Here is a 25,442-nt window from a genome sequence, read left to right as displayed (position 1 = left end):
TTATTCCTTAATATCATCAGATATCCAGTTAATGTTCAGCTTGCCTTGATGAGAGTGTGTTAGTTTCAACTAAGATTGACATCAGGTCCATTCATTGCAAATGATGGACAAGTCTCAAGTCTGTTTTTAAAAACAGCTTTATTGAGATAGTCAACATATTACACAATTCACAGCGCAGGCTGAACTCACAGCTTTGTGTGCCCGTCCCTGTGCATCAATGATTTTTTAAAAATCATATTCACAGGGCTGTGTAACCATCACCACGATCTAATTTTAGAACATTTTTTGTACCCCCCTGCCCCACCCCGGAGAGAAACCCCATACCCATTAGGTGTCACTCCAATCCCCTCCCTCCCACCAGGCCCCCAGCCCCTCTGGCAACCACTAATCTACTTTTGGCCAGATTCTGCTGAGACATAACAAGAATTTTTTTTTTTTTTTTTTTTTTTTTTTTTGAGACAGAGTCTTGCTCTGTCGTCCAGACTGAAGTGCAGTGGTGCGATCTCCACTGACTGATAGCTCTGCCTTCCGGGTTCACGCCTTTCTTCTGCCTCAGCCTCCCGAGTAGCTGGGACTACAGGTGCCTGCCACCGTGCCGGGGTAATTTTTTGTATTTTCAGTAGAGATGTGGTTTCACTGTGTTAGCCAGGATGGTCTCAATCTGTTGATCTCATGATCTGCCCGCCTCAGCCTCCCAAAGTGCTGAGATTACAGGCGTGAGCCACCGCACCTGGCCTTAGAACAGGATTTCTTTTTTTACATGAATACTTTTGGTCTCTATAGATTTGCCGTTTCTGAACATTTCATGTAAATGGACTAATATGTCTTTTCTGACTGGCTTCTTCCACTTAGCATAATGTTTTCTAAGCTTATTCACGGTGTAACTCATGTCAGCACTTCATTTCTTTTCATTGCCAAATAATACTCCATGTATATCCCTCTACGTGGGGCATTATTCTGTGCCACATTTGATCCATCAGTTGATGAAATTTAGGTTGTCCCCCACATTTGGGCCATCGTGAACAGTGCTGCTATGAGCATTTGTGTGTTAAGTCCTGCGTCTCTGTAAGATTGTCTGTTTCTTTGCAGTTTACTCAAGTAGGAAACTGGTTTGTCTTAACAGACCTTTCACTGTCTGGATGTTGCTGATCTCAACACTGTAGTGTCATTTAACATTTCTATGTGCCGTCGTGTTTCCTCTGAATTAATATGGAGATCTGGAGGCTCGATCAGATATACGTTCAAATTTTTTTTTAGCAGGAATACTTGATGGGGGTGTTCTGTTCTTTCATGAGGAGTCGCAGTGCCTGCCTGGGAGTTGTTCTTCTGATGTCAGTAGGCAGTGTTATCGCTTAACTCCATTAATTTATTAGGGGCTCAAACTTGGTGCCTATTTCTCAAGAAATTAATATGGGAGCTTTTTGCATTATAGTTTCAAATTCATTAAAATGGTGTGTGGAAGTACTTAGTATATACTTTTCTCTTTTTTTTGAGACAGTCTCGTTCTGTCGCCCAGGCTGGGGTGCAGTGGCACGATCTCGGCTCACTGCAAGCTCTGCCTCCGGGGTTCAAGCAATTCTCCTGCCTCAGCCTCCTGAGTAGCTGGGACTACAGGCGCGCGCCACCACGCCCGGCTAATTTTTTTGTATTTTTAGTAGAGATGAGGTTTCACCGTGTTAGCCAGGATGGTCTCGATCTCCTGACCTCGTGATCCACCTGCCTCGGCTTCCCAAAGTGCTAGGATTACAGGCATGAGCCACCATGCCTGGCCTACTTAGTATATTTTAACTAGCTACCTTATTAAATTTTCTTGTGAGTCCTTACAGTTTTTCATAAGAGTTTCTAAAACTTTGTAGCTGATTATACTATATGCCAATTAGCATTTCTGATGGACCCCTCCCTCCTTTCTCCTTGCCACCCTGCATTGCCTAGGACTTCAGAACACCCTGGTCAGCAGCAGCAGTGAGGGTGCCCCCTCATTACAGGAATCCTTCCAGAGGTGTTTGCATCACCCAAGCATGGATGCACACTCATGTCTCTCTGGTGTTACAATTGATGGGCAGACAGCGACGCACACGGATCCATGCCTCCCTTTGGCTGTCCTGGGAACTACACTCAGCTGTGATCCATGGGCTGTGCAATCAGGGCCCGCAGACGGCCCTTATCTGTGCAGGACCCCGGCCGGCATTTGCTGACAATAACGTGGCCAGTTGGTCTTTTCTAAATAAAGCACCGCATACAGAGGAAGTGTGCTGAGGCTGGGCCAGCATTAGGTATAGAACCTGCAGGCTGAGGAGGCGGCAGCCTGACCCGCCTGTCAGTCATGGAAGTCCCAGAGTGCTACCAGCGTTGCTGTTAGAGCACTTGTCTGCCCGAGTTTATTTCCTCCAGGGGCACATCAGGGGCCTGCTCTGGGCAATGCAGATGCCCGGGCTCTGCCCTGGAGAAGTGGGGAAAAGCTGTTATGAGTATTTTAAAGATGGGGAAGAGGGCTTTCTCTCTACTCCCAGCGGTTTCCCCTCCTTTCGGAAGCAGAATTGCAGGACAGCCCCTGCGGGCAGCAGCCAGCCTCCACAGAGCGCGGATTCTGGGGTTTGGTCCAGCGCTGAGAAGGGGAAGGGTGGCTTTCTCTTTGGCCTGTTTCCCCCGCGCTGAGCTGCTGACCCTTTCCCAGGGAGGGACCAGGAGGCGTCTTCGATTCGGAACACTGAAGCCTGGCACACCTGAGGGGAGTCAATGGAGACGGGAACAAAGGCTCTCCCAGAGGACTTACAGCTCTCAGGCAGCGGACAGGAAGGGGCACGGCCACGGCTTCCTCTTGCACTGAAGAGGGGTGCATTTTTCCTGTTTGCTAAATGCCAGACTTGGGGATGGACCAACAGGACAGCTCGACCAGCTTGAAGGTTTTTAACAGAATGAAACAGTGGGAAAATGTTTTCAAATTTCTACCCCCCCTTCCACTTTTCTTTTAACTTAGAGGAGGTGGGTGTGGCAGTCTCAGAAAAGGAAACTAGCTGTGTAATAATAATATTAATGGCACCAAGTGTATACTGCAAGCCAAGTGCTGTTCTATCTAAATGCTTTATATACAATGATTTCCTTAAATTCTCACAATAAAGCAACAAGAAGAGACACAGCCCTACAGAAGAGGAAACTGAGACACAGAAATTAAACGACTTGCCCAAGGTCATACTGAGAAAGTCATGGTGCCAGAATTCTGACTCAAACATTTTGGTTCCAGTCTTCTGCCCTTTTTTAACTAAGCAAAAAAGGAAGCTGGAGAAGAACTGTACCCTGGAGATGCCAGCAGTCTCCAAGGAGCTCCCCGTAAACATCCCGGGGGAACAGATGTCTGCCAGCAGTCTCCACCGTAGTTTCTCTTTTCCCCTTTGCAGCCTCGGAGCAGGCTGAACTCACAGCCTTGTGCACCTGTCCCTGTGCATCTTTCTCTCGGCTCTGTTGAGCGACCCATCTGGCCACACTGACTGGTGGGCAGGTGACAGACTGGCACGTAGCACGTGGGCTTTGGCATGCTTGGGGTCTCTGCAGCAGTGCCAGCTGCTCCCGTTGTGCGAGACGGCTGCCGGCAGTGTGAACAGGAGGGCCACCAGCAGCAGTGAGTCTCATCGTAAGAACACAGCTGGCAGTCCTCCGGGAGAGAAAATCTGGGGTGAGCCAGGGCCTCTGGAAAATGTGGGGTCTTCCCATCCCCCACACCCAGCCTGAGCTAACGGAGGACAAACTAAGAGTCTGGATGTTTGGAGAGACATGAGGGATGGTCAGGTGTCAGGAGGACAGGTGGGTTTAACAACAAGGGGGGCTTGGAGTGAGGGTGAACACCAGGGCAGGAAGACACTCAAAGCAGCTGGAAGTAGAAACGGCAGACCACAGCCTCAGCCACTTAATGTTCACAGGCCACAAGGCAGCATCTGGCTAGTCACTCAGATCCTCTAACAGACAAACCACCAAACACACACACACACACCCTGGCCGGACAGACTTCCAGATGGACAGGATCCCAGGGAAACACCCAGCGGGATAAACAGACGGATTACTGACAGATGGGAAGACCCTCAGCCAGACATCCAAATAGACCTATGGCCAGAGAGACACCTGAGCCCCCCAGCCAGGCAAAGGTCAGAATCCCTCAAGGACAGGCTCCCTCCCCGAAATGGACAGAGACGTTACCCCAGAGGAGAGAACACACCACCCACCTGGTCACCCAGACCTTCAGCTGGACAACATGTCCTCCACCGGTCAGACAGACCTCAGCCTATGAGGACAGACCCTCAACAGGATCCCTGCTGCTGGACAGAGATCCTCTAGCCCATAATGACTGCCCTTAATAACCATGTGTGCTCAGGGGCTTAGCCTCCATAACTTTCCCAGCAAATGTACTTATTTTCTGAAAGCTCACTGACGCGTCTGTATTCTACCTCCCTGGCTCTCCATGGCCATCCACAAACCCTCAGAGATTACACCGAGAGTTACTGTCGTGCCCTGAGCAGAGCTCTCCATGACTTTCCAGACTCTTCTGAACCTTCAGTTACTAACACTTTAAATCCCAATGGCCCCACGATTACTTTCACTTCTTGTCCCAGGTATCCACTGGCCTCCCAATGACTGTCATTAATATCCACTGACACCCCCCATGAACATCCAAGGGACCCCAGCTGACTTCCAGTGAATTCCCTATCACCGCCATCCTAAATGATTACTACTGACCTCCGACCTCCCTTAGAATGCTCCAAGATGAAACTGATAAATGATGACCATGGATTTCACAGGGACCCCTGCAGACCTCACAATAAATCAAACAGCCCTGGCTGCTGATCCCACAGACCCGCTTTGATCCCTCCATCCCTTAAGCCAAGGTCAGCAATCCACACCTTGTAGGCCACACACACACACTAGAATAATTCATGACACATGAAAATTACATGAAATTCTAATTTCTTTGTTCATAAAGAGTTTCCCTGGGACACAGCCACACTGTATACTGTCTGCTTTCACGTGCCACAGCTGAGTTAAGCGGCTGGGGCAGAGATAGCAAAGCCAAAACCACTTCCTACCAGGCCCTTTAGGAAAGTGTGCCTTCAACACTCGGATGGCTCCTAGTGAATTAAATTCACCACCTGACATCCTGCCCCTGTTGACCCTTCAAAGACTCAGGCACACATCCAGGCCCCAATGCTACCTTTCAACCCCTCAACGACCTCCAACCAGTGTCCACTGACGCCCGTTCCACTGACACCCCCTCTTAATTCTTCCCACCTGGGCGAGAAGGGGGCTGACCTAGGCCTGTCCTTGAAGAGACCCGGGTGCCGGTCCGTTCTCTCCAGCCTCCCCTCGGTGATCCCGGAAGCCAGTCTCTAACCTCCGCACACTTTCCGCGGATGGGCGTGAAGGCCGAGCGCCCGGGGTGGGGCCGCGCGGGCTCCGAACACCGAGGCTGGGGCGCCCTGCCCGCCGCCGCGCGCGTCCATTGGCTGCCCAGGCCAGGGCGGGGGCTCCGTCTCCGGCCTCCGCCTCCCGCGGCGTCCACACTCGCGGCGGCCGGGCTGGACCTCGCTGGCCCGCGGCGCCATGAGCCGCAGTCTGGACGCCGCGCGGAGCTTCCTGGAGCGGCTGGAGGCGCGGGGCGGCCGGGAGGGGGCCGTCCTCGCCGGCGAGTTCAGCGTGAGTGGCGCGCCCCGGCCCTGGCCCCGCGGACTCCGGTCCTTCGCCCCCGGCGGGCTCTGCCTTTCTGTCTCGGCGTCCCGGGTGTCTCCCCGCCTCGGGGATCTCTCCGTGTGTCTCTCCCCAGCGCTTCTCTGTCGCTCTTACTGTCTCCGTGTTCGCCCTCTGCCCACCGGCCCCGGAGCGCGGCGCCCGCGGCCAGACCTGGACAGACCGTGCACACCCTCCTGGTGTCCTCGCGCGCCCGGAACAACCTGGCTCGGGCGGGACGGGCGGGGCGGGCGCCGCAGGGAGGGGGGCGGCCTTGCTACCCCGGACAGCCCCGGCCCCGCCGCTCCTGGCGGCCTGACTGTCCCCTGTGACCGCAGGAAGGAAGGGGCTGCAGCAGGGCGAAGAGGAACGCGGGGGCCGTGGCGTGGTGAGGGGGTGAACGCGGGGCCGGAATCCGCGTCCGGGCCCGAATCCACGTGTGGTCCCGGCGGTCTACCTGGCCCCTCTGGCCTCGGCTTCTCCCTGGTGAAATGGGGACATGAATGACCAAACTGGCCTGAGGATTAAATGGTGCGGGTGGAAAGCGCTTAGCACATACTGGGCGCGCACTTCGCAGGGGCCAACGTCACTGCCTATAAAGATTCTAAACGTGGGCCAGGTGCGGTGGCTCACACCTGTAATCCCAGCACTTTGGGAGGCCGAGGCGGGAGGATCGCTTGAGCTCAGGAGTTCAAGACCAGCCTGGGCAACACAGCGAAACTCCTTCTCTACTAAAAATACAAAAATCAACTTTGCGTGGGCACGCGCCTGTAATCCCAGCTACTAGGGAGCAGAGACAGGGGACTCGCTTGAACCTGGGAGGCAGAGGTTGCAGTGAGCTGAGATGGTGCCACGGCACCCCAGCCTGGGCGACAGAGTGAGACCCCATCTCAAACCAAACCAAACCAAACAAAAAGTCTAAACGTTACAATATGGGTAGTGCAAGCCCAGCGTTAGGAAGGCGCACGCAGCATGCTACGCACTGCACACTACGGTCAATGACGTGTTTAAAGTGTAATAGCTTATAGCTTACGTACCAGACATAGAAACATACCTTACAAATGCGTAAACTGATATATGGTGATGCATATCAAGTTTAGCAATATATGACAAACACATAAAAATAGTATAAATGACCGTTTATACAATAAACATTGTATAACTGTGTAAAACAATACAACAAATGAATATAACAAAGATTATAATTTATAAAATGACCAAAGTTATATGATAACTTCGTAAGTAAATATACAATATGTAGCAGATAATTATCAACCTAAGTAATTTACACACATGTAGAAACATTGTATATAAGAAACTAAGAAATGCATAATAAATGTAAAATACATAATTACACAATATAAGAATGTGTGTAACAAACGTAAACGTAATACCCATGTGATATATGACATCAGGCGACTGGGTGGGTTCTGAACCGTGCACAGCGCCCAGGGCCTCACATGCCAAAGGCTGGGTGGTGAGGGCACCCCTATCCCCCAAGACTGCCTCCCGCATGTGCAGGAATCACTGGGCTCTTCTAGGTGTTCCCACTACACAAGGGCATCATGAGGGCTTAAATGACCCAAGGCACCAAGTAAAGCACTTAGAATAGTGGCTGGCACACACTATTCTAAGTGGCATGGGTGTTACTTATTATCATTGAGATTATGAATACCTGACGATGATGGTAATACGCGATTCACTAAACATTATTATAATCTCCCAGTAACACAGTACCTATGGTATCTTGTACATAATATGTTATCCATTATAATGCCTATGCATTGTACATTCTCTTAGGTTTAGTTATATAACCCTTAATATATTTCATCGCAGTTATTGCTTACAGGACAGTGTTACAGATTGAGTGTGCAGGGGGTGGGTGCCGAGAGGTCTGAGTTCAATCCTCACCGTGTGTCTTCCTGGTTGGGAACTTCCATAAGTCGCTGAACCACGTGGTGCCTAACCTTCCCCGCCTGCACAATGGGGGCCTCAATAATAGTACCTATGTGGTAGGAACCTGTGATTATTACATGCCCTTAGCACAGAGACTGGCACAGAGAAGGTGCTCTGGGTCGCTATTTCTGTATCATTATTATTAGGCAGGCCCGGTGCCATCGGGGTCTGCACTCACCTCCCCAGGCCACTGGCTTTGTATCCTGCGCGTGCCTAGGTGGCCCGGGACTCTGACCTGGCTCCTCTCCTGTCTCCTCTCCTCCCTGGCCCACTCATGATGCTCTACCAGGACATCCAGGCCCGCTCGGCCGCCTGGAAGGCTGATGGCATGTGCTCCACCAAGGCGGGCAGTCGGCCAGAGAACATGAGGAAGAACCGCTACAAAGACGTGCTGCCATGTAAGTCAGGGCTTCCGTAGGGAGCCGGTGCAGCCGGCCACGCACCGCCACTGTCCAGGTATCAGTGTGCACTGGAGTCACCCACTGCGCTCTCCTCCCAGAGCCTCACCCTCTGCACTGCTCAGCAGCCCACTGGGGCACCTTGGTGGGATCTCTGCAGGTGTGTGGTCCCCTGCTGGCTTTCAGCCAGGGGGCTGTCAGACCCTCGGTCACCCTATCCTCCCCAAACTCCACGTTTCTCACCTTATCTGCTGACAGATGATCAGACGCGAGTAATCCTCTCCCTGCTCCAGGAAGAGGGACAAAGCGACTACATTAATGGCAACTTCATCCGGGTGAGGGTTGGGGTCACGGAAGGAGGTGGACTGGGAGTGGCCGGGGGGTGGGCAGCAGAATCTCAGTAGTGAATTCGGCCTTCACCAGGGCGTGGATGGAAGCCTGGCCTACATTGCCACTCAAGGACCCTTGCCTCACACCCTGCTAGACTTCTGGAGACTGGTCTGGGAGTTTGGGGTCAAGGTCAGCACTTGGGGGCAGGGCACAATGGTGGGGTCAACATCTAAGTAACCCCTCGGCATTTCCCTGGCCCCCTCACCCAAATCACCTTCCTCTCCCCTGACCCACCTTGTCTAGGTGATCCTGATGGCCTGCCGGGAGATAGAGAACGGGCGGGTAGGTGTCCTCTGCCCCCAGGTTTCATGTCCTCATGCAGGGAGGAGGGAGGAGGGAGGAGGGATCTTGCTAGCTCCTCCTTGACCCCAGGACTCGAGGGTCCAGCTCTTGGAGTGACCTTACTGTGGCTCTGTGGGAAGCCCCATTGTTGCTCTAAGTTTCTGTTGATCTGTTATTCATCCCCCAGTGTTAGCAACCCCTCTCCTGCTGGGCTTCCCAGCCATTTCACACCTTAGACCATAAGGCCCTATTCTGACTTCTTCCCCTGTAGGCTCTGATCTCTCTTTCCACCTCTCTCCTCCTTATTCACTCCACTCTAACAACTCTGGTCTCTGCTGTTCCCCACATGTTCAGGGATGGCTCTCCCTCAGGGCCTGTGCCTTGGCTATTCCTTCAGCCTAGGACATCCTTCTCCATGGCTTGCTCTATCACCTCCTTCAGGTTTTTGCTCAAATGTTAAGTCCTCAGTGAGACCTTCCTGGGTGGCTCTTCACACCATTTTAAACTCTCAGAACTTCCACTCTCCCTCCTTTGTCCTACTTTTCCTTTTTTCTTCACAGCTCTTGCAAACTCCTAACACACTGGATAATCTACAAATGTATTATGAACATTGTTTATTCTTAATCTCCCGATTTAGAAGGTAAGATCCGTAAGTCCAGGGATTTTTGTTTTGCCTGTTAACATAAATTAGTTAAATAAATAAATGCATGTCAACAATGAAGGCTGAAGGCACATAGCTTCATGTGGTTTCTACATTCTTGCCTGCTCCATGGATGGGGTGGGGGTTCCCTGGGGTGACTAGCTGATGGTGGAGACTGTATGATCTGTACTGATGTCTCTTTCTCATTCCTGATTTTGGTCATTTGTGTCTCTCTCTCTGTCTTTCTGTTTCATCTCTCCATCTTGCTATCTCTTTTTTCATGCTCCTACCTCTTTTTTGTAAACAATGTATTAGAACACAGCCACACTCATTTATTTACGTATTGTCTATGCCTGCTTTTATGCTACATTGGCAGAGTTGAGTAGTTGCAAGGTGAATAAATTATATGGCCTGTAAATTCTAAAGTATTTATCTGACCCTTTATAAAAGTGTCAGCCAATCCTTGGACTAGAGATTTTTTATTATTTTTTCAAAGAAACTGCTTTGGTTGTATTCATTTGTATTCATTTTCTCTATTGATTTTTTCATTTTCTACCTTTTTTTTTTTTTTTGAGACAGTCTTGCTCTGTTGCCCAGGTGGGAGTGCAGTGGTGCAGTCTTAGCTCACTGCAACCTCTGCCTCCCAAGTTCAAGCAGTTCTCCTGCCCCAGCCTCCTGAGTAGCTAGGAATACAGGCACATGCTACCACGCCCAACTAATTCATTTTCTACTTGAATTTCAAGTGTACTTGAAAACAACATGTATTCTGCTTTGGTTGGCTGGAGTGTCCCATAAATACCAATTAGGTCAATTGACAGACTTTTTTGAAAGACACGTTTGTATCTTTACTGTGTATTTTATATCTTTACTGATTTATTTTCTCTAAATATATCGATTGCTTAGAGAAGAGTGTTGAAATTACCGATCCTCTTGTTCAATAAATATCGATTAGGTCAAGTTTGTCAACAGCACTATTCAAGTCTTATTTCTGACAATTTTTTTGGTCTGCTTGTCCTATTATTTGCTGAAAGAGGAATGTTGAAATCTACTTTAATATTCTTTCAGTTTTACTTTCCATGTTTTGAAACTTTATGATTGAGTACATATACATTTAGGATGTCTTCCTAATGATTGGATCCCTTTTCTAGTATGTAATGACTGTCTTTATTTCTGTTAATATTTTTTTCTGAAGTATACTTTGATATTAATATAGCCATTTACATTTCTTTCTTTTCTTTTCTTTTTCTTTTTTTTCTGAGAGGTAGTTTCCCGCTTGTTGCCCAGGCTAGAGTGCAATGGCGTGATCTTGGCTCACTGCAACCTCTGCCTCCCAGGTTCAAGTGATTCTCCTGCCTCACCCTCCCAAGTAGCTGGGATTGCAGGTGCCTGCCACCACACCCAGCTAATCTTTGCATTTTTAGTAGAGACAGGGTTTCACTGTATTGGCCAGGATGGTCTTGATCTCCTGACCTCGTGATCCACCGGCCTCAGCCTCCCAAAGTGCTGGGATTACAGGCGTGAGCCACCATGCCTGGCCTGGATTTTTTTATGGAATGATGAAAATGTTCGAAAACTTACTGTGGTAATAGTTGCATAACTCAGGAATATAGAAAAATGATGGAATTGTACACTTTAAATGACTGAATTGTATATCAATCAATACAGATGTTTAAAAAGGATATTCTAAAGCAACTATAATAGCAGTGTACTTTGGTGTATATTTTATATATAGAACTAAAATATATAGTAACAATAGCACAAAGTATGGAAAGGGGTAATTGAAATATACTACAGTAAAGTTCTGACATTTTACATGAAATGTATAATATTATTTGACTATAGACTATAAGTTAAAGATATATATTGTAAACCCTAAAGCCACCACTAAATATTTAAAATAAAGATGTATAGCTAATAAGGGAATAATTACTATGCAATAGATTAATAAAAAATTCTCACTCTGAAAGACAGAATAAAAGAACAAACAGAGCAAATAGAAAACAAATAGCAAGAAAGGTAGGTCTAAACCCAACATTATTGATAATTACATTAAAGGCTAAATATTCCAATTAAAGGCAGAGACTGTCAAATTAGATTTAAAAGTAAGTCCTGGCTAGATGCAGTGGCTCATGCCTGTAATCTTAGCACTCTGGGAAGCTGAGGTGGAAGGACAGCTTAAGGCCAGGAGTTCAAGACCAGCCTGGATTATACAGTAAGACTTAATCTCTACAAGAAATAATGCCTGTAATCCCAGCGACTCAGGAGGCTGAGGCAGGAGAATAACTTGAACCAGGGAGTTGGAGGTCACAGTGAGCCAAGATCGCCCTACTGCACTGCAGCCTGGCGACAGAGCAAGACTCTTGTCTCTCAAAAAAAAAAAAAATAAATAAAATAAATAAATAAATAAATAAACAAATAAGAAAAAAGAAAAAGAAATCCTATATCCATTAGCAGTCACTCCCCATTTCCCACCAACCGTTACAGCCCTAGACAATCCCTAATCTATTTTTGTCTTTACAGATTGGCTTACTTTGGATATTTCATATAAATGCAATCATATAACATGTAGCCTTTTTTTTGCCTAGCATGTTTTTTTTGTTTTTGTTTTTGTTTTGTTTTGCTGAAGACTATTCCATTGAATGGATCTGTCACATTTTACTTATCAGTTGATAGAATTTGGGTTCTTTCTACTTTTTGGCTATTATGAACAGCGCTGCTATCAACACTGATATACAGGTCTCTGTGTAGATGTGTGTTTTCATGTCTTTTGCGTATTGCTGGGAATTGCTGGGCCATATGGAAACTCTATTTTTAACATTTTGAGGAACTGCCAAACTGTTTTCCACAGTGGCAGCATCATTTTACATTTCTTCGGCAATGTTTGAGGGTCCCCATTTCTTCTCCCCGATGCTTGTTACTGTCTTTCTGTTTTTATAGCCATCCTAGGGGATGTGAAGTGGTATGCCATTGTGTCTTTCTTTAAATGATGCAGTAAAATATACATAACATAAAATTTGCCATTTTATAGGTGCTCAGTGAGCAATGTTAAAAATAATTTTGCCATTTAAACAATTTCAAGTGTACACATAAAATTTGCCATTTTATAGGTGCTCAGTGAGCAATGTTAAAAATAATTTTGCCATTTAAACAATTTCAAGTGTACAATTCAATTGAATTAGGTACCTTTCCTACTGTAACCATTCCTACTGTCTATTTTCAGAACATGTTCATCATCCCAAACAGAAATTCTGTACTCATTAAACAATAACTCCCCATTCCCCCATTTCCAGGCAGCCTCTATTGTCCTTTCTGTCCCTATGAATTTGCCCATTCTGGGTACCTTGTGCAAGTGGAATCAAGAATACACTTATACAATACTTGTCCTTTTTTCAAGGTTCATCCATGTTGCAGTGTGTATCAGAATTTCACAATTTTCAAGGCCAAATAATATTTCATTGTATATATATATCACATTTTGTTTATCCATTCACCTGTTGGACATCTGGGTTGTTTGTACCTTATGGCTATTGTAAATAATGCTGCTACAAACATTGGTATACGGGCTGGGCACGGTGGCTTACGCCTGTAATCCCAGCACTTTGGGAGACCGAGGCGGGTGGATAACGAGGTCAGGAGATGGAGACCAGCCTGGCTAACATGGTGAAACCTCATCTCTACTAAACATACAAAAACTTAGCCGGGCGTGGTGGTGGGCACCTGTAGTCCCAGCTACTCGGGAGGCTGAGGCAGGAGAATGGCGTGAACCCATGAGGTGGAGCTTGCAGTGAGCCGAGATCACGCCACTGCAATCCAGCCTGGGAGACAGAGTGAGACTCCATCTCAAAAAAAAAAAAAAAAAAAAAAAAAAATTGGTGTACAAGTATCTGTTTGAATCCCTGTTTTCAGTTCCTTGGGTATACACCAAGAGTGGAATTGCTGGATCATATGATAACTCTATGTTTAACATTTTGTTTTCCACAGTGGCTGTACCATTTCACGTTCCCATCAACGGAGAGAGAGAGAGGGAGGGACATGTGTAGTTTAATGACAGGGATACGGTCTACATTGTTAGGCTATCTTCTCTTTGGGAACATCATAGAGTATACTTACACAAACATAGAGGGTATATACATTTTTATTTATATGTATTTTTTCATATGGAAAACCAAATGTCCCAGCACCATTACTGAGTATCAGTCATTTCCCCAACTAAATATGCAATGTCAATATCAAGTGCCATGTGTCAGGTTTCTACATATACTCCATTATAATCTATGGCACCACCATCGTACATGTGATCTGTTGTTAACCAAAACATCGTGTGGCATATGACAATGACATATATGTCACCCTAATGGTGGTTTTGGTCTTCATGTGCTTATTCGTCCATTTGTATATCTTCTCTGGACAAATGTCTATTCAGGTCATTTATTCATTTTAAAATTGGGTTTTTTGAGGTTGTCTTTTATTATTGAGTTGTAAGAGTTGTAAGAGTTATTCTGGGTATAAGTCCCTTATCAGTACATGATTTAAAATGTCTTTCCCATTCTGTGGGTTGTCATTTCACTTTCTTGATGGTGTGTTTTGAAGCACAAACATTTTGTGAAATTTTAATTCCAATCTATTGTGTTGCTGTGCTTTTGGTGTATCTAAGAAGCCGTCGTCTAATCAGAGGTCATAAAGACTTACTCCTGTTTTTCCTTCTAAGTGTGTTGTAGTTTTCTTGCTTACATTTAGGTCTCAGATTTACTTTGGGTGAACTTTTCTACGTGATGTGAGATAGGGGTCCACATTCCCTCTTTTGCATGTGACTATCCAGTTGTTCCAGAACCATTTGTTGAAAAGACTATATGCTTTGCCCATTGAATGGTCTTGGCCTCTGTGTTGAAAATTAATTGGCCATAAATATAAGGGTTTATTTCTGAACTCTCAATTTTATTAAGTTGATTGATGTGTTTATCTTTGTGCCAGTATAACATAGTTTTGATGATTATACCTTTGTAGAAGTTCTGAAATCAGGAAGTATGAGTCTTCCAAATTTGTTCTTTTTTCAAGATTGTTTTGGCTATTTTGGGCAGGTCCCTTGCTGTGCAGAAGAGTTAAACATAGCAAGCATAACTGTTTATGCTTAGAAAGGCCTTCCTGTAGACTCTTGGGCGGCCTCTAGAAACCTAGCTTTCTGGTAACTGTGCTCACTCTGCCTAAACTGTTAACACAAACAAAATGCTTTATGCAGAACACCGGTTCTTCTGCTGGTGGTCTGACATTTTGGTACAGCCTCGGCAGAGTGTGCCTGCATGCTGTGCAGAAGGCGCCCCAGTAAAAATCCTGAGCACTGAGTTTCTAATGAACTTCATTATAAAAGACCGTTGGGTTTTGTCAAATTTTGTTCTTCACATCTATTCAGATGATCATTTGTTTTGTATTCTACCAATATGGTGTATGACATTGACTTTCATACATTGAACCAATCTTACATTCCTGGGATTAACCCCACTTAGTCATGGTGTTTAACACTTTGCCAGTATTTCTTTGAGAATTTTTGTTTCTATGTTTGTGAGATATTGGTTGGTAGTTTTTTTTTCTTGTGATGTCTTTGGTTTTGGTGGCAGGGTAATACTTGCCTCACACAATATGTTGGGAAATGGTTCCTCTCAGTTTTTTGCAAGAGTTTGTGAAGGGTTGGTATTAATTCCTCTTTGATAAAATTCACTAGGTTATTTTTTTAAAGATGTTTAAAATGAGAGAAATGTCTTTTACATTTAGCCACTTACTTTTCTCCCTACTCTGCTACTTTGTGTGGATCTGTATTTCCATTTGTATCGTGTTCCTTTTGTATGCAGAGCTTACTTATTCTATTTATTTAAGAGTTAGGGTCTCACTCTGTCACACAGGCTGGAATGCAGTGTACAGTCACTACTCACTGCAGCCTCAAACTCCTGGGCTTAAGCCATCTACCCACCTCAGCCTGCCAAGTAGTTGGGAGTACAGGTGTGCCACCACACTCAGCTAATTAAAAAAATTTTTGTTTTTAGATACAGGCTAGTTATGTTGCCAACACACCTAGCTAATTTTTTTTTTTTTTTTTTTTTTTTTTAAGATATAGGCTATGTTGCTCAGGCTGGTGTTGAAGTGGCTGTAAGCAATCCTCCTGCCTTAGCCTCTCTAATAGCTGGGATTACAGGCAGCAGCCACGGTCTGTAAGCATCTGAAGAGCTTACTCTAACATTTCTCAGAGTACAAATTTGTTTGTGATTAATTCCCTCAGCTTTTGTCTGAAAAGGTTTTTAGCATTTTTAGGATATTATACCATTGACGTGCAGTTTCTGACAAAATGTTGCTATAATTCTTAACTTTGTTCCTCAGTATGTGATGTGCCTTTTTGGGTGAAATGCTTTTATGATTTTCTCTTCTGGGGCCGGGTGCAGTGGCTCATGCCTGTAATCCCAGCACTTTGGGAGGCCAAGGCGGGTGGATCACTTGACGTCAGGAGCTGAGACCAGCCTCATCAACCTGATGAAATCCCGTCTCTACTAAAAATACAAAAAAAAAGTTGGGTGTGGTGGTGTGTGTCTGTAATCCCAGCAACTCGGGGGCCTGAGGCAGGAGAATCGCTCGAACCCAGGAGATGGAGGTTGCAGTGAGCCGAGATTGCGCCACTGCACTCCAAGCCTGGGTGACAGAGCAACTGTCTCAAAAAAAAAAAAAAAAATCTTCTTTTTCAGTAATTTGATCATGATCTGCCTTGGTGTGACTTTCTTTAGGTTTATTCTCCCTCTGATTCATTGACTTTCTTGAATTTGTGGATTCAGAGTTTCATCGAATTTGGGAAAATTTTCACCTATTATTTCTTCACATAAATTTCTGTTATTCTCCCTTTCTCCTTTCCTTCTGGACTCCACGTGCACATACACTACACTGTCTGGTATATTTCTACAGAGAACTGATTCTCTTCATTTTTTTCATTTCATTTTGAATTATTTATATGGCTATGTTTTTATGTCTATTGATCTTTTCTTCTAGTGTCTACTCTGCTATTAGTGGATTTTTCATTTCATACATCTTATTCTTGTTTATAAATTCCATTCAGGTATTTTTTCTATCTTTCATTCCACTCTGCAGCATGTTCATGTTTTCCTTTTCATCTTTGAGTATATTTGTACTAGCTCTTTTAAGATTTTTCGCTTCTTTCCTGAACTGTCATTTCTGGGCCCTTTCCTACTGACTGATTTTTCTCCTGGTTATGGGTCACAATTTCCTGCTTCTTTGTATATCCAGTACAATTTTATTGGATGCTTGATATTTTGAATTTTGCACAGGTAAGTGTTGGATTGTTTTCTTTAGAGTGTTTTGCCTTTTCAGGAACTTTTGGATGGCTGATCAAGTAGCCTCTGTTCTAGAATTAATTTAGCCATACTTCTCATGTGTGGTCATTCTAGGTTCCCTACTAAATGCCCCTTATAGTTGATAATGCCTCTACACTCTAGCTAGAGGGAATGTGAATTCTTTCTCTTAGTGAGCTCAAGGAAATGTTCATTGTACAGATCCCTACTATTCTTTCATGGGAAGTTATTCTTGCCTGGCCTCATGGGGTTTCATGCTGCATATATTCAGATTATTCAACCAAAGAATCAAGGAGGGGACTTCTATGCAAGTTTTTCTTTCGTTTTTATTTGCATAGCTCTGTTCCTTGCAGGACTCAGCCCTGCAAATTCTAGCTGCCTTGGCCTCCTTGAGCTATGGTCTCTGGCTCAACTCTGTGGGATCGTTAGACTCATGTCTTACAGCCTGGTGACACTTCCATGCAATAAGCCAGAGTGGTCTGTTCAGTGACCACAGTACTGCAACGCCTGCCAACCAGTGTCTGAAAATAGCAGCTCATGTATTTTGTCCAGTTTCTAGCTGCTTACAGTGGGAGGGTATCCTGGACTGTATTTCCCCTGCATGGTCAGCAGCGCACCTCCATTGGGTCTGCATGTGTTTAATCTGATGGCTCTGTTGGCTGGCCTGTTATAGGTTATAAGTATAGCTGCCTGTGCTTACACCACGAGCACTTGGGGTGTCTTGTGGCAGGATTGAGCTGGCTCTAAAGCTGACTCCCTCTTCTCACTCCCTGCCTTTTCTCCCTTTCCTTCTGCAGAAAAGGTGTGAGCGGTACTGGGCCCAGGAGCAGGAGCCGCTGCAGACTGGGCTTTTCTGCATCACTCTGGTGAGCTGTGGGAGGTTTCAAGGAAGATTCCCAGGGTGGAAAGGCTTTGGGTTGGGCCTAAAAGGATGAATGATTTAACCCACAGTCCACTCACACTGCAGGAAACCCTCTGGTGTTAGCCTGCAAATAGTTAGAACTTAATATAGGGATAGCCTTTGCTTTTTTATTTTGGCTACAATCACAGTTATCTCTGTCATGTAAATGTGCCTGGTTAGGTTCTTGAAAGTCTTACTTCTCTTACCATTTCAAAAGAGCTTGGGGGAACTCTCAAGTCATACATACCGTTAGTACTTAATAAATACAATAGAAGTTTCAGTTTAGAACAAAATCATCCCTTTTCACTGCAAAAGGGCTTGTGTTTTTATAATAGTTCCTCTTTTTCTCCTGTGTCAAATGTTTCCTTAATGAAAGCTTTGGGGAAGTTTGGGCTATATGATTTTTTTTTTTTAAACGGAGTCTTGCTCTGTCATCCAGGCTGGATTGCAGTGGCGCGATCTCCACTCACTGCAAGCTCTGCCGCCTCCTGGGTTCACACCATTCTCCTGCCTCAGCCTCCTGAGTAGCTGGGACTACAGGTGCCCGCCACCCCGCCTGCCTAATTTTTTTGTATTTTTAGTAGAGATGGGGTTTCACCGTGTTAGCCAGGATGGTCTCGATCTCCTGACCTCGTGATCCGCCCACCTTGGCCTCCCAAAGTGCTGGGATTACAGGCGTGAGCCACCGCCCCCAGCCGGGCTATATGAATTTTTAAAATGTTTTCTGTATTTGATTTTTTAATCAGGAATGCTTTGCTTTCTATAAATGTCTTTTGGTACCTGTGATCTTTGTTCTCCTCCCTCTTACTTGCCCCACCCCCTTACTCAGATAAAGGAGAAGTGGCTGAATGAGGACATCATGCTGAGGACCCTCAAGGTCACATTCCAGAAGGTACTGTGACAAGGAAGGAGGAGGCAAAGGGGCTCCTGAAAGGGGAGGGATTTCCTCCCCTGTAAAAATGGGCATCATACTAGTACCCACCTCCTCAGTTATTCTCCGGTAGATATAAATGGAAGATGCCTAGAAGTGGGCCTGGTGTATAGTAGGTACCCAATTAATGCTTTTTTTTTTTTTTTTCCCTAAGTCTTTTGCTCATCTTTTTCTGTGTTTCAGGAGTCCCGTTCTGTGTCCCAGCTACAGTATATGTCCTGGCCAGACCGTGGGGTCCCCAGCAGTCCTGACCACATGCTTGCCATGGTGGAGGAAGCCCGTCGCCTCCAGGGATCTGGCCCTGAACCCCTCTGTGTCCACTGCAGGTTCTGGAAATGGGCTTCAGGAGGGTCTGGTGAGGCAGAGGCGACAGGGCAGGGAGGGGAGTGCAGGGCATGGGGCTAGTCTTATAGTCTGAGTGCCTATTTTGAGAACCTTGCTCACCTCCATGGACTATAATTGTGAGCACTTGTTCAGCATAGACTCAGCTGGGGAATAAGCACACAGCCGCTGCTCAACAAAATGTAAGTGATTAAAAAGGTTTTCCTTGCTCAGATATCTGGAGATTCTGGGAATCAAGAGGCTCTGCAAGGGATCCATTAGGACCCTCACCCCCATCCCCAAATGCCCTGTCTAAAAGGGGTTGTGGTCAGGACCTGACCAGGCACGCTCTGATTCTCTTGTCAGTGCGGGCTGTGGGCGAACAGGTGTCCTGTGCACCGTGGATTATGTGAGGCAGCTGCTCCTGACCCAGGTACTATGCAGGCATCCTGTGTGTGCAGTGTGCTGCCCATGACCTCGTGTCCCGCTCAAGTGCCTTGTCTGTCTGCCCCAGATGATCCCACCTGACTTCAGCCTCTTTGATGTGGTCCTTGAGATGAGGAAGCAGCGGCCTGCGGCCGTGCAGACAGAGGTGAACGCTGGGTCTCCTAATCTTCAGGGACAGTGGCCCGCTGCTGTCATTCCCTGCCTTCCCTTCCTGATGGTCCCTCACCCCAACAGGAGCAATACAGGTTCCTGTACCACACGGTGGCCCAGATGTTCTGCTCCACGCTCCAGAATGCCAGCCCCCACTACCAGAACATCAAAGAGGTACAGAGGCCCCTTTCCCACTCTCCTGTCTGCCATCAGCACCCTCAGAGACCAGGACCCCAAGCAGGGTCCAGCCCCCGGGACTCCCGGAAGCAGGCACTGACTATGACATCCACCTGTGCCCTCCTCCGGGCATCCTTATCAGGCTCTCCCTTCTTAAGCTTTCTCCCAGAGCCCCGTGAGAGACCTGGCCAGCTTCCTCCCTCAGGAGCCTCCCCTCTTGTTTTTCCTCAGAATTGTGCCCCACTTTACGACGATGCCCTCTTCCTCCGGACTCCCCGGGCACTTCTCGCCATACCCCGCCCACCAGGAGGCGTCCTCAGGTACCCGGCTCCATTCCCACATTCTTCCCTGCCCAATTTCTCAGGCTAACCCCTTCCTCATCCTTGGAACACCAGTCCATTCCTTGTTCACTTCGCCAAGTGCTCTCTGGCCCCTTCTTTAAATTGAGCCCTGGGAACCCACTCCAAGATGATTCATTTATCACAGTGGTCCCCTTGCCTCTGCCTCTAAGGCTTGCCCTGCCTTCTGAGTTAGACCTTTCCTGGATCCTCCAATCAAACCTTAATTCAGGTAGCTCACGCCTGTAATCCCAGCACTCCGGGAGGCCAAGGAGGGTGGATCACTTGAGGGCAGTTGGAGACCAGCCTGGTGTAACATGGTGAAACCCTGTCTCTACTAAAAATACAAAAATTAGCCAGGCGTGCTGGCGGGAGCCTATAGTCCCAGCTACTTCGGAGGCTGAGGCAGGAGAGTCCCAGAAGGTGGAGGTTGCAGTAAACGGAGATTGCACCACGGCAGTCCAGCCTGGGCGACGGAGCTAGATCCTGTCTCAAAAAGCAACAAAAAACAATTCAGCAAATAATTCTAGATGCCACCCTCTTGTCAGGCTGCACGTTGAGTGCTGCGGGCATGGGACTGAGCCGCCTTGCAGCGGAGACTTAAGGCTCTTGTCCTTGCGGCCATCCTTCCCTGTCCTCTATGCCACTTCCGCACTCTCGTATTCAGTAGACACTGACACAGAAATGACCACCCCTCAAACCAGCACTGCTCCAATTACCTTTCAGGCCGACCCCGTTCCTCCTTCATCCACCTAACGTGCAGGGCGCTAGGGACACAGAAGCGAGGCCCCCCACCCAGGGAGCCCTGCCTCCCGTCTCCCGCCTCGACGGGAAGGAAGCCCGTGGTTTGCGCACTGAGCAGCCTCCCCACTCCCGCCCTGCCCAGCGCCGCCGTTTCACTTCCTCCCGGCCCTCCCTGCCTGCAGGAGCATCTCGGTGCCCGGGTCCCCGGGCCACGCCATGGCTGACACCTACGCGGTGGTGCAGAAGCGCGGAGCTCCAGCGGGCGCCGGGCCGGGACCGGAGACCGGGACGGGGGCGCGCAGCGCGGAGGAGGTGCCGCTCTACAGCCAGGTGACGCCGCGCGCCCAGCGGCCCGGGGCGCACGCGGAAGACGTGCGGGGCACGGTGCCTGGCAGCGGTGAGTCGAGGCTTGCTCCTTCTCAGGGCATCACCTTGCTGTGGTCCGCGGGACCCCGGCGGCCGTGAAATCCCCCAGCCCCCATACTAACCTGGCCACGCCCCGACGCTGACGTCGCGGCGTCCCTGGCCACGCCCCGGAAGCGCCCCCTGGCGGTCGCGGTCCGGGTCCCGGGGCAGGTTCCGGGCGACACTAGTGGGCTTGTCTCGGCCGCGCCCAAAGGCTGGAGGCTGCGTTCGGGGTGTGCCACTTCTCCCGCCAGGCGCCCTCGGCCCTCCTCTTTGGGCCTCGGAGGAAGCATCCCCGCCAGGGGTGGGGTCTTGGTACTCCCTGGGGCTTCCGGAGCTGACTCCTGTTGGGGGTCTCCTGCCCTCAGTTCCTGCTGACCCAAGTCCTGCCGCATCTGGCGCCTACGAGGACGTGGCGGGTGGAGCTCAGACCGGTGGGCTAGGTAAGTCAAGGAGAGCCTGGGCTGCCGGGACTTTGCTGCTTTGAGTGAACCCCGGGAGTCTGGGGTTGAGGGATGGGGCATGGAGCTCAGTCCTGTGGATGTGGCTGCAGTGAATCAGAAGGACCTGGAGGCAGGGGGATGGCCGTCTTCGTGTTTGCCAGCCTCCGCACACCTCAGCTTCGTCATGAGACCCACGGCACCCTTCCTCTCCCAGGTTTCAACCTGCGCATTGGGAGGCCGAAGGGGCCCCGGGACCCCCCTGCTGAGTGGACCCGGGTGTGAGTCTGCGCCAGCTCCTGCCTGTTGCCTCGTGTGAGCTCGGACTGCTGTGTGCAGAATGGAAACAGTGCGCCTGAATCAAAATAAATGTTTCTCAGGGTGGGAAATGCGGGGGCTTTGCCCGTGACTGTAGAATTCAAAGCTTGAGGCTGGAGGAGGTAGGTTTGGTATAATGGCTGGTGAGGCTGCACGGAGCAGATTCAAGAAAGAAGATCGGGAAGGGGCATGGCCCCCGAGTTATGAAGGGAAGAATGGACAGATGAGCTTCCAGAGACTTCTCACCACATAACACACTAGTCCATCCTCAGCACCTGAGCCTGCCTCACTTGAACACTCAGGGGACCACACAGAGAAATGGATGGACCCCTCGCCATCCAGGCAGACCGATAAAAAGACTTCCAGATAGGCAGACAGACGGGTGGACCACCAACCTGGACAGACAGCCACACCTTCAGAGATACAGTCCACAGGTGGACAAAGGGACCCCCAGCCAGAGAGACCACCAAACAGAGCCCCCAAAAGACAGACACCTCTGCCAGCTGGACAGCCGGGTGGACCCCTAAGTTAGACAGATGTAAACAGATCTCCAGCTGAACAGATACACAGACTTCTCAGACCCTACCCCCATCCCCCAGGTGGGCTGGCTGGCTGAAAAGACCTTCTGGCCAGACAGACTCCTAACCAACCAGATGGACTGCCAGACAGACAGACATCAGCCCCATGGAATCCTGACATCCCAGCCAGCCAGACTCTCATCTTGATGGGTGAACCCCAGTTGGTTGGTCAGACGTGATCCTCCAGATTGACAGAGAAGTCCCCCAAATGAGTACATATCTCCAGCTATTCAGACAGATGGACCCCCAGCAAATCAGGCCCTATCTAGACCCCAGCCAAACAGACCCCCCAACCAAACTGACCCCTTGCTGTTCACACAGCCTCCCGAGTAGCTGGGACTACAGGTCTAATTTTTTTTTTTATTTTTTAGAGATGAGTTTGCCATGTTGCCCAGATTAGTCTCGAACTCCTGAGCTAAAGCAATCCTCCTGCCTTAGCCTCCCAAAGTGCTGAGATTATAGGTGTGAGCCACCAGGCTCAGCCCTCTAAGATTTGAAACACTTTAAATGGCCCTAGCAGGTTTTATCCTGCTAGGATAAAACATTAAGCAGCTGTTAAAGAAAATAAAAAAAAAAAAAAAAAAAGAAACCGCCTCCTGTGCACTGGTGTGGACAAATCTCCAAGTCACTGCAAAATGGAAAAATATAAGATGCTCTCTCCTGGAACCTCAAGGGTCCCGCCCCTCTCACCTTCAGGTCTCTGGACCTCTGACTGACACTGTGCCTGCCCAGGTCCCTGTCTGTACCGCCACAGTACCCTGGGTCCCATGTCCACCCCTGTCCTGCCCTTCTCTGGGTGAGGGCTGGCCTTCCCCTGCCTCTGCCTGGCTGCATCCTTGGTCGATCTCAAGTGCCTTGGCATGAACTCCACTCTCCTGCAGCCTTTAATCAGGGTATGATGGGGGATGTGTTCATACCCCCCCACCCCACCCCTTGGCCGGGTGATGCTGAGATGTGGATTTTTAACAGTTCCCAGACTTTTCCAGGAGGCTTGGGTTGGGTGGCCACAGTGGGAGCTGGTGTGATATACCTTCGCTGGCCGCCTTTCCTTCCTGTTCTCTGTGCCCCTACTTCCCACTCTAGAACTGCCCTGTTTCTCTGTTTTCATGAAAGAGCTGGCCCTGTGCTGCTTCCCACTCTCCCAATGCCCCTGCCTCTCCTGTGAGCCTGCTGCTGGTGAGGTTGGTGCTGACCTCTGTGTTGCTGGATAATGAGTCATTTATCTCTGGAGGAGAGGAAAGGCAGGTCCTCCACAGCCCTGATAAAATCTCCAAGTCTTGCAGTTTCAGGTCCTTCTCCTGGGATGCAATCCTACTGCCTGCCCAGGTGGCACGGTCCACATCCCCTCTTCTTGGGAATAGGGGCATGGGAAAGTGACAGAAGATACTGTTCTGGCTGCTGTGTTCACTGTGAGTAATAAATTGTCCATTTCCCCGATTCAGAGGTCTGTGTTTGTTTGTTTGTTTGTTTGTTTTTCTCCCAAGATGAAGTCTTGCTCTGTCGCCCAGGCTGGAGTGCAGTGGCATCATCTTGGCTCACTGCAACCTGTCTCCGCCTCCCGGGTTCAAGCAATTCTCCTGCCTCAGCCTCTGGGCTGAGTAGCTGAGATTAAACGCATGCACCACTATGCCCAGCCAATTTTTGTATTTTTAGTAGAGATGGGGTTTCACCATGTTGTCCAGGATGGTCTCGAACTCCTGACCTCGTGATCTACCCGCCTCTGCCTCATGAAGTGCTGGGATTACTGGCGTGAGTCACTGCGGCCGGCCTTGGTCTGGTGTTTTGTACACATGTGCATGTGATGTGGAGCTGTGCAGGCCATCTTGTCAGCGTGCGAGGAGGGTTCAGTCTCTGAGCCTTCTTGGTTTCTGACTTCAGACCCAGTAGCCTCCCTCCTGGCCCAGCATGGCAAGCACAGTTTCCACTTAGACATTTGCCCTGGTTATTCTCTCTGCCTTGGATACTTTTCTCCCAGATTCTGCCTCTAATATATTTGAACATTTACCTCTTAATATGGTTTTCTATCTGTCTCTCCTGACAAGAATGTAAGCTGCTGACAAGAATGTAAGCTGCATGAGGGCAGGAGTTTGTGTTTGGTTTCCAGCTACTGTCCCAGCTCCTAGAACAGCGCTGACACATAGGAAGCATGTAGGCTGATTTATCTCACACCATTTATTCCAGGCTTCCTCACTTGTAGTAAAATATGATACCTTGTCTCAAATGTTCTCTTCCCCTTTCCAGACCCAGGTCTTTGCTCATGTAGATCACTGCTTCAGGCTGACATAAAAACCGTTCTCTTGTTAGGAAAGCTCAGCAATGGGAGCGGCAATCCTCCACCCATCTCCTGCTCTCCTACAAGTCTTTCCTGGAGGTAGTGGGTTGAATGGTGGCCCCCAGAAAGATAGGTCCAAGTTCTAACTTCTAGAACCTGTGAATGCAACCTTATTTGGAAAAAGGGTCTTCGCAAATGTAATTAAAACACCTGGAGATGAGATCATCCTGGATTTAGGATGGGCCCTAAACCCAATGACTGATATCTTTATAAGAGAAAGGAGAGGGAGATGCAGAGATGGAGAGAAGAAGGTCATTGGAGATGGAGGCAGAGATGGGGGTGAAGTGTCTGCAAACCAAGGAGTGCCAAAGATTGCCAGCAAACCGCTGGGGGCCAGGAGAGAGGCCTGGCCGATTCTTCCTCACAGACAGTGGAGGGAACCACCCTGCTGACACCTCAGTTTGGGACCTCAGAATTGTAAGAGAATAAACATCTGCTGTTTTGAGCCACACGGTTTATAGTCATTTATTATGGCGGCCACAGGAAAGTCACACACTGGGTATCCAAGAATGCAAGGCCTGGCCGCTCCTGAACTGGGCATCTCAGGGCTGTGTTTGCAATAGGACACCGCAGTAGGTGATGTTTCCCTCTGGATATGCCCTGAGCTCAGGGCTCCTCTTCCGCAGTGCAGCCCACTGGGTG

The 25,442-nt window shown here is 48.3% G+C and overlaps 1 protein-coding gene and 1 long non-coding RNA gene across 7 annotated transcripts; one reads left to right on the top strand and one right to left on the bottom strand.

The window, feature by feature from the left end:
- Positions 1-3,062: 3,062 nt before the first annotated feature.
- Positions 3,063-5,371, bottom strand: LOC135966486 (uncharacterized). The gene is made up of 2 exons (XR_010579798.2): positions 5,275-5,371; positions 3,063-3,649 (listed from the first exon to the last, which is right to left on the bottom strand). It is a non-coding gene; the product is annotated as an uncharacterized lncRNA (long non-coding RNA).
- Positions 5,372-5,543: 172 nt separating this feature from the next.
- PTPN18 (protein tyrosine phosphatase non-receptor type 18) lies at positions 5,544-23,057 on the top strand. 6 transcript variants are annotated; one of them, XM_005572824.5, is made up of 15 exons: positions 5,544-5,679; positions 7,955-8,063; positions 8,322-8,398; positions 8,487-8,582; positions 8,697-8,735; positions 17,516-17,584; positions 18,449-18,511; positions 18,734-18,876; positions 19,238-19,304; positions 19,386-19,463; positions 19,553-19,642; positions 19,877-19,965; positions 20,910-21,124; positions 21,501-21,575; positions 21,790-23,057. In XM_005572824.5, the coding sequence occupies exons 1-15, from the start codon at positions 5,587-5,589 to the stop codon at positions 21,855-21,857; spliced, it is 1,371 nt and encodes a 456-aa protein (XP_005572881.3). In that variant the 5' UTR covers positions 5,544-5,586; the 3' UTR covers positions 21,858-23,057. The 6 variants fall into 6 exon arrangements, with proteins under 6 accessions (XP_005572881.3, XP_065381382.1, XP_073864770.1 ...); XM_065525310.2 differs by lacking the exon at positions 8,487-8,582; XM_074008669.1 differs by lacking the exons at positions 8,322-8,398; positions 8,487-8,582; positions 8,697-8,735.
- The last annotated feature ends 2,385 nt before the right edge of the window (positions 23,058-25,442 follow it).

This window comes from Macaca fascicularis, chromosome 12, assembly GCF_037993035.2.
Source record: "Macaca fascicularis isolate 582-1 chromosome 12, T2T-MFA8v1.1".
NCBI classification, from domain to species: Eukaryota; Metazoa; Chordata; class Mammalia; order Primates; family Cercopithecidae; genus Macaca; species Macaca fascicularis.
Note: the sequence above shows the minus strand (reverse complement) of the source record. Positions and strands in the feature narration are given on the sequence as shown.

Coding starts and splice junctions, on each gene's coding strand:
- PTPN18 (XM_005572824.5), top strand. CDS start 5,587: ATGAGCCGCAGTCTGGACGCCGCGCGGAGCTTCCTGGAGCGGCTGGAG. Junction 8,064..8,321: donor CTACAAAGACGTGCTGCCAT/GTAAGTCAGGGC, acceptor ATCTGCTGACAG/ATGATCAGACGCGAGTAATC. Junction 21,125..21,500: donor GGGCACGGTGCCTGGCAGCG/GTGAGTCGAGGC, acceptor TCCTGCCCTCAG/TTCCTGCTGACCCAAGTCCT.